This window comes from Zeus faber (assembly GCF_960531495.2).
Source record: "Zeus faber genome assembly, chromosome: 1".
Lineage (NCBI taxonomy): Eukaryota > Metazoa > Chordata > Actinopteri > Zeiformes > Zeidae > Zeus > Zeus faber.
Window position 1 is genome coordinate 16358058 of NC_137193.1, and position 10813 is coordinate 16368870.

At 44.0% G+C, this 10813-nt stretch overlaps 1 protein-coding gene across 1 annotated transcript; it reads right to left on the reverse strand.

Moving 5' to 3' along the window:
• Positions 1-3044: 3044 nt before the first annotated feature.
• Positions 3045-10791, reverse strand: gcna (germ cell nuclear acidic peptidase). Its single transcript, XM_080009522.1, has 12 exons — positions 10740-10791; positions 8118-8253; positions 7941-8010; positions 7760-7809; positions 7558-7624; positions 7371-7438; positions 6297-6725; positions 4895-5054; positions 4578-4722; positions 4281-4416; positions 3525-3729; positions 3045-3412 (listed from the first exon to the last, which is right to left on the reverse strand). The coding sequence occupies exons 2-12, from the start codon at positions 8230-8232 to the stop codon at positions 3181-3183; spliced, it is 1677 nt and encodes a 558-aa protein (XP_079865648.1). The 5' UTR covers positions 8233-8253; positions 10740-10791; the 3' UTR covers positions 3045-3180.
• Between the last annotated feature and the right edge of the window lie 22 nt (positions 10792-10813).

Sequence of the window (10813 nt, forward strand, 5' to 3'; positions counted from 1 at the left end):
CATTATTGCAAGGGTGGAGGGCTATATACGAGAAGTTATTCTAATCAGAAATGTATACATGAGGGCTAACATTACAATTTACCAGTTTATAATGTTGAACAGCAGTTCTCTTTTTCAGATCGGGGACCCTTTGATTGATTGATTCAAATGAGGAATTGAGTCAAAGCCCACATTGATTGTCATTGACATTTAAACCAGTCTAAACTGATGACGCACACAGATTTATTGGAAACCAAAGCAAAACATTTGGTGCTCAACTACTGGATAGTGAGAGAGAGAGAGGGAGAAAGAGAGGGGGGCGGGGGGGGGGATAGCGAGAGAGAGGGAGAGATCATGAGGGACAGACATTGAGAGATAGCGAGGGAGGGCGAGGCACCAAGAGAAAGAAGGAAAAATAGACATGAGAAATTACCAGTTTAGTGAAAAAGGTGAGGGGAAAGCAACTATATATAGCTATTTATTATATTATATGGTTACCAAATATGAAATTATATGGGTTTTGCGTGATGGCAGCCCATCTATTGTAACTTTCTGATTGGATTGCACATTCACAGCCACAGAACAATTATGGTCCACCTCAGCGAACCTTTCCCCATCGCTGTGTTTTATTTATCATGTCAGTGAGTCAGAATGGCAGTAATGAAAATGTATGAAACTCACCCATCTTTGTGGGGGAAAAAAACGGTAGAAACATTCATCTGTAATTTTCTTTCCATTTTTCTAATCATGCAGCCATGTTGCCATATCTTAAACATTTACAGTAGAAAAGAATAGGATTTCAAAATATTTACAATTGTAGACATTTATGATGATTAAAATGTATGTTTTTTGGTTTTTTTTTTCCAAAACCTCTCCACAAAATGTCTGCGCATAAATACAAAGCCCAAAATATTCCATGCAAACATTTTCCTGATCCAGGCCTGTGTTTATGCATGAACGGATTCAAACAATGAGACTATTCTGACACAGGCCGTCCAGAGAGTTACCAGCTGCACCGAGAAATGAGTGGGGTTTTTTTTTTTTATATGCATCCGTGCAAATGCATGTTATCTCTTCTTATACGTGTGCATGCATGTTTTCCATGTATGTTGCTACATGACGCACTCACGTCACCAGCTGTTCTGTTGCGTGCACCAGTGGGATTCCACACTCGGGACGAGCTGAGCCAAACGGAAATCTTTACTTGTCCACCGGAGATATATGGGCTCATCTGTGGCAGGACGTCACCCACACTCGTTGCCTCTGCAGTGCTGTAATAGCTGGCGAATGTGGGGGTTTTAGAAGTAAGGGATAATGTGCAGCCCCCTGGGAGCCCCTTCCGAGTGACCTTGGCAGTAATGACGGGCTGGCCGCACATTATCCCGCTTATTACACGGCTACTTACGAAATGAAATAATTAACTGAGACGGAATATCGATTTGAAATGGTTTGATAACTCGTACGCATACAGTAGTTTAAGGGCTCAAGCCGAGGAAAAATAGTCCGCGGCAGCGTAGGAAACTATTCCCTCTCCAAAATAAATGACATCACTCACCCTGTTTACCGTTGTCGAAATGTGAAATGGGACATCTCCGCGTCCGTCTCGCCGAGTCTTCCGTCGCCGTCTCTGTGGAGCGCCACGCGACGCCGCTGCTCAAGGTTAAGGTTAGCGTTCAGCACGCAGGTGGAGCAGTGAGGGCCGGGACGCCGGGTCGAGTCGTTGCCCGTGACGACAGTCATTATTATCGTGTGTATTGTGTGCAATCACGGAGCGCGTCGCATCGACGTGTCACTGCATATATATGTATGAAAGTATGTATATGACGAGTAAACCTCTTGAATCTTGAGTCTTGAATCTTAACAGACAGTGGGCATTATTCAGAAATAGCCGGCCGCTCATTGACCAATCAGAATCGAGTATCCCACAGCGCGGCGTAACCGCTGATATGAATATGGAGGTGATTTATCAATTCCTAAACTCATTCTTTCGCATATTCACATGGAACAGAGGTGATGTGGGCGTGAGAACGGTTGAGTTTGGTCGCAAGGAGGACCCAAGGCGCGCGCGAGCCCAAGTGATTCAATTACAAAACATATCTTGCATGACGATGGACCATTCCACAGGTGCTTCGCAAATGTTATACATGACACATGTAAGAGACTAACTGTGGCAGATGCTTAGCCTGTGTAGATATATAAATGTATTTACTTTCTGAGGAATATACAGTGTAACATTCCTCCCCCAGCGGCACCCGCCATCTAGTGGCCTGCTTGAATGATGAACTACAGGTAGAAAGTAGAAGAAAATGTAATTATATTGATTTACCATTTAAAGGTGCAGCGTGTAGAATCTACGGAGCAGACTTGGCAGAAATGGAATAGAATACTGATAAGTATGTTTTATTTAGTGCATAATCTCAAGAAAATAAGAATCGTGTTTCCGCTACCTTACGATGAGCCCCTTTATATCTGCATAGGGAGTGGGTACCCTTCACGGAGGCCGCCATGTTTATACAGTAACCCAGGAGGGACAAACACTGGCCTCACATTGTTAATGTTTTATTGTGGCACCTGAAGGCCACCATAGCTTCTCTTATGTCATTGGAAAGGGGAGGTGCAACCTCACTGCTAAATTCTATACATTGCACCTTTTAAATGATGGAATCACACACACACACACACACACACACACACTTTTTTGACCCTTCTTATTCATATTATCTGATACCGTTTAAACTTTTGATATTTTATTTAATCTTCGAGTTGGGTTATTTTGCCTCTTTTTAACGCTTTTAAGCGTTTGATATTGGTCCCAATTATGGTCACCATTAAAAAAAAAATATATATAGTTTATTTAAACTCAGAGGAAGAAGAAAAAACAAAAAACAAAACCAAAAACGCAACAATAACATTCAAACATCACACACGCTGACAACAAACGTAATTTTATAAACATCATTTTTGGGAAAATACATGAATGGGAGGTATCACAATTAAAAATGAGGTCATTGAACTGGTTAACAATGTGGTAACAAATCATGTGGCTCAAGAAATTCCAGCACCCATGAATTTCATTAAAATATACAAAACTGTCCAACGCTCTACCTTTGCACACACCTGACTAATCATAGCTGCTCGTTGATTACAAACATTACGGTACATTCAGTGCGGCCCAACACCCCTCCACGTCACTGTAGGCTCTCAGCTCTTACTGAGTTTAGTCTTGGTGGCAAAATCGGCGCTGAGCTTCCGCATGACCTCGGCGTGGCTTTTCCCCGCCAGGTCCTGGCGCGCGCTCCCGTAGTTCTCTTTGACGAAGCTGGCGAAGGGCGTGGGAGCGCGCGGGTTGGCGGGCGTGAGCAGGACCAGGGACCCCGTGCAGAGGGCGCACACGAACCTCTGCGTGTCCAGGGACTTGGAATGGCGACCGATTCTGTGGGACGCCAACAAAAAGCGCAGACGTGTCAAGGGCTAAATATGAGGGGAAAAAATAAAAAATATTGGTGGGGGGATGTATGAAAAGCAGTTCTCCCAGTGGGACGCACGTGTTCTTGCAGCGGGTGCACTGGTACTGGAATTTGTACTTGATGTCGTAGCTGTGGCAGCGCGTCACCACGGGCAGCTCGGGATGAGCCAGCGTGGACTTGCGGGCGTAGAGCTGCCAGAAGCGGCCGTGGCCGTCCCGCACGCCGTTGATCAGCCACGTCGCCGCGTGGCACATCTCGTGGACCAGCGTGTCCCTCAGACGATCTAGGACGGAGGGGCCGAGTCAGGTTGACGCTCAACGGAGAGACGGAAAGAGAATCATCTGACGGAGCCTGAGGAAGAAGCTTCCGAACGCCGATGAAGATACAACTTAAACAGAGACTTTCGTTTCATGAGGAGCCCCACTATAATTAGGGCTATGGACTAGACAGCTCCTTCTGTTTGGTCTTGGTGCTGGTCTTCATCCAGAGATAACCTGGTCAGATGCAGGTTTCATTTAAACCTTCACTTAGACCGAGATTAGCTCTACTCAAATACAAATACAAAATACAAATCAGACCAGGGCAGGTCTGAGACTATTTTAAACCATGACTCAGAAAAGCCATTTCAGTTAGTCCTGATTAAAAGTAAGATTAGGCCTAATGTGCCCACGACACCGCCCAGTGACATTGTTGACTCCACATACAGGTCAAGTTTAGAGTATAATTTAGTCAAACCTTTCCACCTTTGCGCTATTCCAGTACAAAAACAAGCAAATTAAGTCAAATTTGATTAATTAAGTGAGGACATTAGGCATTTAGCAGTTCAATAAGTACCAGCAGAGTCGCAGACTTTCACCGACAATTCGATGCGGGCGTAGCGGCTGCCTCCGACCCTTTCCTGACCAGTGACACAGTAGCCGGCGGTCTTTCGCAACTTTTTATTCCAGGTGACCGACATATTAGTGGGGAGCTGGAAAAGAAAAAAAAAATAATGACGTCAATTTAGTGCCATGTGAAAATGAATATAAATAGAAAGAAAATAAATAAAAATTGAAAAATATTAGAAATACTTCTTTAAATTGGAATTTGGAAAAGCTGGAACATTTGGAAAATCTCTGCAGGTTGTCTCACCTTGCTGTCAAAAATGCTGGTGTTGTAGAGCTGGTAGAGTTTGCTGGTGAGGTCTTCCTTGTTCTGCTTGAAGTTGCGTCCATAGCTGGAGCCTGGCAGCGAGAGGGTCTGAAGGAAGCAGCCGGGGCTTTTACACAGCACCACCCTGAGGACAAAGTTAGAAATGCCAACGGTTGCCAAGATTTTTAATTTTGCTTCACTGAAAATAAAACATCAAAAATAAGTTCATACAAGCCTCTTATTCAACATAAACTGTGAGGGGGTGACCTTTGATTCAATAATTATATAATTAACAACAATTATTAATTATTAGGAACCTGCTTTTCGAGCCCACTCTGGGCTCCGTCTGGCTGACTGTAGGCTTGGACAGGGTGGTCTTGGCAGCGGGCGGCGTGTGGTCCAACGACTTGGAGGCGGCCGCTGTCAGACCCTTGACAGCGGGAACTGACGTGAGAGGCTTTGACCTGGATTCTGGATCTTAAATATCGGCAGAAGTTATTTCATTTAGATTGGTCAAACAATGATTAGATGAGATGGACCGTCTGATGGACCAAGTCTCTTAAAAAAATATGGAAAAATATTGAAGATAGACTTGTTGAATTTGAGGCTTAAATTCCCTTTGAAAGAAGTACTCAATGAAACTTAAAACATTCTAAAAGGCACTAGGCTCGGGCAATCGTGCAAAAATCCAATCGCTGGGCAGCGATCGACGACCTTAATCGGGGGCGCACACGCGTGGTGGGGTTCGTGCGTGCATAGAACGTAAGGTTACGCGGCAAAGGTGGTCTCAACTAAATTAAGTAATAATATACAACGGTGAGACTTGTGTCCCGACAGTGGGGACGCACAGGTTATTTTAGAACAGTACGGGGTAAGGACTTGGACAGTCCCTTAATTCAGTTGTGTGTATATGTGTGTGTGTGGCAGGTGCCCCATGGACCATACGGTGCCCTTCACAACCGGCGCACTTTTTTAAAATTGTCACGTGGTTTCATGAACGTGACAATGAGTTCACTGTACTCCAATGGCCTCCACAGTCACCAGATCTCAATCCAATAGAGCACCTTTGGGATATGGTGGAACAGGAGATTCGCATCATGGATGTGCAGCCGACAAATTTGCAGCAACTGTGTGATGCTATCATGTCAATATGGATCAAAATCTCTGAGGAATGTTTCCAACACCTTGTTGAATCTATGCCACAAAGAATTAAGTCAGTTCTGAGGGCAAAAGGGAGTCCAACCCGGTACTAGCAAGGTGTATATAATAAAGTGGCTGGTGAGTGTATATTCATGAGGAACTCCTCATGAACCTTGGCGCACCTGCGATGTGCGGCTCCGTTCGCCCAGAGTGGCAAAATGCCTAAAACCGGAGCTGGGGGTCCATGAGCCTTTTAATTTTGCCCCTCAAAGTCTCTGTACAGGCATGTAGAGGGGAAGTGAGACCCGATCACCAGTGGTGACTCTCTTTTTCCTGGCGGATATTTAAAAACAAAACAAAACAACGCCTGTCATTAGAGTCGATCACCAATAAACTATTTAATCGTAAATCGGTCCAAGCCTAAAAGCCACCACAATTCTAAATCTTAAGGATTGATGACAGATAAAGGTTAAAACAGCCGTTGAGATACTTTTAATGTTTACAAAATAAACATTATGACTTATGGCAAACAACTTAGATGTTGTTTTGTGGTGGAAAGTCGCTTTATGTGGCCGTTACCGGTGTTGTGGATGGGCACGAGTGGATTGCTGTGGACTCTGTTCTTCCTCTTCAGCCTCTCCAGCAGGGAGGTGAACTCCTCCTCGGAGCTGGTGGTGTCGTTCAGCTCGGAAGGAGCCGTGCGGCTGCGGGCCGGAGGGGCCGAGGCGGGGACCGGCCGTGTCGGAAGAGAAGACGTCGGGGTTCGTAGGGCAGGGAGAAGCAAAGGAGCGGGAGTGGGCAGGGGGGAGCCCTCCTCCCCACGACAGGGTTGGGGAACCGTGTCCGTCCTTTGAGGCACCCGCAGCTTTTGGTGACGCGTTCTCCACGAGCTCTTCACCGCGATGTGACTCTCATCGTCGCTGTCGCTGACGAACACCGGGTACGAGTCGAAGCCCGACAGCAATGTCGCCGGACGCACAGAGACCGGAGTCCTGGTGCTCTTTGGGACTAAAATAGAAGAAAGGAAAATGATCAGAGTGAAGCGCTTTCAGTATCTACAACTTTGTAACAGGTCAATCAGAGCGTTTACACGCACGCTGAAGTTCTGGTTTTATTCCAAAGAAGGAGACATTTCCAATATTGCACCAATTCCTTAGTCATGATACCTGATCAGACTAAAGCCCACTAGTTAGATTGTCTTTTAATGCAATTTTGTATTTTTTTTTTTTTTATTCTTTATTCTTATCATATTTTTAATGTATTTTATTATTGTACTTTGTAAATTTTGCTCGTTTGCTTTGCTATTATTGTTGCATGACAATAAGGAGATATTCTATGGCCTTTTAATATAAAGCACTTTGAGTTAGATGTTATGTATGAAATGTGAAAAGTAAAGGTTGTTATTATTATTAATTAATTAATTAATTAATTATTATTATTATTATTAAGTCAGGACCTATTACAATTGACAAACCTAGATTATTCAATCTTATTCCGGTTAACTGGCATGTGTACACCTTAATCATAGGCCTTCTGGAGGGACAAACCTATTCTTATTCTGATATTTCACCTTTTTCTGAATCAATATAAATATACAGATAGAATGAGTATAATATAAGTTATTTTCAAATCTTGCATAACAATCCATCTCACCTCGAGAGGGTTTCCTCTGAATAAAGTCATCATCGGAAGAAAAGTCATCTACGATGAAGGTTTTGAGGCTGACAAAAAAAGGCAGAAAAATATCTGGTAAGAACAACAGAACAACAAAAGCACGATAATCACGTATTTTCTAAATAATAATAAAAAAATAACAATAATAATAAATAAATAACCTCACCCTCCCTCACTATCTATCGCTGAGGTCTTCTTACCCACGGTCTTAGGCGTCTTCATGCGGTTCAGAACTTCAGTAGGCCATAACAAGAAGATCAGATTTTGTACAAGACATTTTAATTTTAATCAAGACAAAAGCTGATAAAGCGGAACGTATATATATCCGCCCATTAGGCAAAGACCCAGCAAAGAAATACCGCACTCACACGTCTCAAAGCCACCATCGCTCTCCGAGCTCAGCACAGTGGCCTGTGAACTAAAGAAGACAAACCATGTTCACCAAATAGAACATTTGGAACGGAATAACTTCATGTCATAGATAACCAATAGTGATCAAAAGCTTAATCACTGCAGAGAGAAAGGAATCCACCGCTGTGCTGGGCTTACCACTCCTTCTTTGCTGTGCATCGTTTCGGTGAAGCAACTTTTCTTCTGGGTGTCGTGCTCTCCAAAAGAACTGATGATCAAATGGAAAAAAAAAAAAGGACACTGAATTACCCTGTTGATGGCCAAATACACTCCCAAGCTCGGGTCACGGTACATAGCTTGTCTGCTTGTACTTACAGCGGTCAAAGTCATCGTCGCTGGATTCAAGAATATTCTCTCTGTAGCCGTTGGCCCCCGAGAAGTTGTTCTCCTTCTCGCCATCACTTCCGGAGAGGAGGAGGTGGCGATCCATTCGTCCGAATAGATGGCAGCCCTTACTTAAAAAAAAAAAAAAAAAAAAACGGAAAAAAACAACATGAGACACAAGAAGATGTGCAATAGAATATTTTTCTCCCACAGCATTCCATTCACTCAACTGCACGTCATTTAATTCATGATGGCAGTATTGGAGTGTCATTTCCAAGAGAACGCCGAAATGAAAAATGTTCCTTTTCATTATTCTGGCCCAACGATTTATCTAAACAAGCTGGAGTATCATCATCCATAGAAATCCTCCATGAATAAATGAATGAATGATAGATGTGTCACAGCAGCACAAATAAAATCATTTACATTTCTTCACAATAAAAGACAAATGGCAATATACAACGATCAGCCACAACTTTAAAACCACCCGCTTAATATTGTGTAGCTCCCCCTCGTGCTGCCAAAACAGCTCTGACCCGTGAGGCATGGACTCAACAAGACCTCTGAAGGTGTCCTGTGGTATCAGGCATCGAGACGTTAGCAGCAGGTCCTTTAAGTCCTGTGAGTTGCGAGGTGGGGCCTCCATGGATCGGGGTTGTTGTTCCAGCACATCCCAGAGACACTCAATCACATTGCGATCTGGGGAATTTGGAGGCCAAGTCAACACCTTGAACTCTTTGTCGTGTTCCTCAAACCATTCCTGAACAATTTTTGCAGTGTGGCAGGGTGTATTATCCCTCTGAAAGAGGCCGCTGCAGTCAGGGAGTACCGTTGCCATGAAGGGGTGTCCTTGGTCTGTAACAATGTTTAGGGAGGTGATACGTGTCAAAGTAACATCCACATGAATGCCAGGACCTGAGGTCTCCCAGCAGAACATTGCCCAGAGCATCACACCGCCTCCGCCGGCTTGCCTTCTTCCCATAGTGCATCCTGGTGCTATCTCTTCCCCGGGTAAACGATGCACACGCACGGGGCTATCCGCTGTTAGAAATAATATGGCGCTTGTTAAAATAATATGGCGCCTCTGGTTGGAAACAGTTCTTTGTGACCAGTCGCGCAAATGTTGTTCCCGTACTTTTCCGATCGCGTGCATGTTGCTCATGCGGTTTGGCACGTACATAGTTCTTTGTGATCCACATATTCTTTTGTGACCACTTGCTGAGATGAGACTATATGAGGGTCCAGGGAAGCGGAATCGGGGTTGTGACCCTGCTTGATAGCTCTGTCAGGGATACAAGGGACTGGACCCAGACACTCTGTATCTTATACTTTTTGATTCTGCTTGACAATAAATCTGACTAACTCCTAAATTCGTGGCGCGTCTTCCGATTGACGCTCCAACCCATCAACGATTACGCGGAGAACCTCAAAGGTAATTATCATACTGGAAATGAATCAACAGAAGTTTAGTAATTGATTAGAACAGGTTGAGAAAGTTTTTCTTCAACTGAGCAACTTGCCGATCCTTCGGGGAGGACATATTTCTCCAACACCGCATGATGTAGAAGAAAACGTGATTCATCGGACCAGGCCATCTTCTTCCATTGCTCCATGGTCCAGTTATGACGCTCATGAGCCCATAGTAGGAGCTTTCGGTGGTGGGACAGGGGTCAGCATGGACACCCTGACTGCTCTGCGGCTAGTGGTTTGAATGTTGTGGCTCATCGCTGTACAACGATGCACCCTGGAGTGCAACGTAAATAAGTCAATGGCAATATAAACACGCACACAAAGCACCTTAAAAATAGGTTATGACAAAAAGAATGCGAAATAATAAAAAAAATAGGAAAAAAAAGGCTTGAATAAATCTAGGAGGAAACAAAAAGATGAAAAATAAGGGATGAAACCTAGGGATAAACCTAACGCTAAAGCCAGAAGTGGATACATTTGCAATGTAGAAAAAACCCCCAAAAAACAGGTTGACAATAAAAAATAAACCTCACAGTAAAACAAAAAGAAATTAACTCAGGATAAATAATGAACAGTAGAAATGTGGTAATGTACACTAGACCTAACGGTAAACATTGCAGATAACCATATACAGAGAAAGTAAACCGCGAACAACAATTATTTGTATTGTGATGCATTGTAAACTAGAAGCAAAACCGGAATGCCAGACGGCATAAACAGCATTTGAAATAAAACTAGCTTAACTAAAAGGAAAATTGGAGCAAATATGCCTAAAATAAGTGGTGAACGGGTATGGGTGCTACAGTACTATATGCATGCGGGAATGTGGGGCAAAGGCGAACGTTGAAAACAGCTGAATTTAAAAGGACGGATTTTTAAAAGGACGAACTTTAAAAGGACTAAAAAAAAAAAAAAAAAAAAAAAAAAGATAAAGCCAAGACCTCCCTCTCCGAACGTTTTCATAGACTCGTTGTCCTATTTGATTTGCGCACTTCGTGAACACGTCGTGACGCGCTCCATCCGGCCCACACGCGGCGACGACCACCGCGACAACATCCGAGCGCACGCACGTTGCAGCCGGCGAAAAGGGCGACCGTCTCCTGGGCAAAGAAAAGGGCGAGAGCAAAACCAGAGAATGATTACCCCGTCAACGAGGAGCCCGTTTTGTCGACGAATTCATACGCTACAGCGGGGACGGGAGGCTCGATCCTGACCGC

Bases quoted from the DNA above. Each gene is read 5' to 3' on its own strand.
- gcna (XM_080009522.1), bottom strand. From the start codon at position 8,232: ATGGATCGCCACCTCCTCCTCTCCGGAAGTGATGGCGAGAAGGAGAAC. The intron at 3,730-4,280 runs GTACTTATTGAA...CCTCCGTCCTAG, and splicing joins GAAAGTCTGCGACTCTGCTG to ATCGTCTGAGGGACACGCTG. The intron at 3,413-3,524 runs GTGCGTCCCACT...GGCGTCCCACAG, and splicing joins TGCACCCGCTGCAAGAACAC to AATCGGTCGCCATTCCAAGT.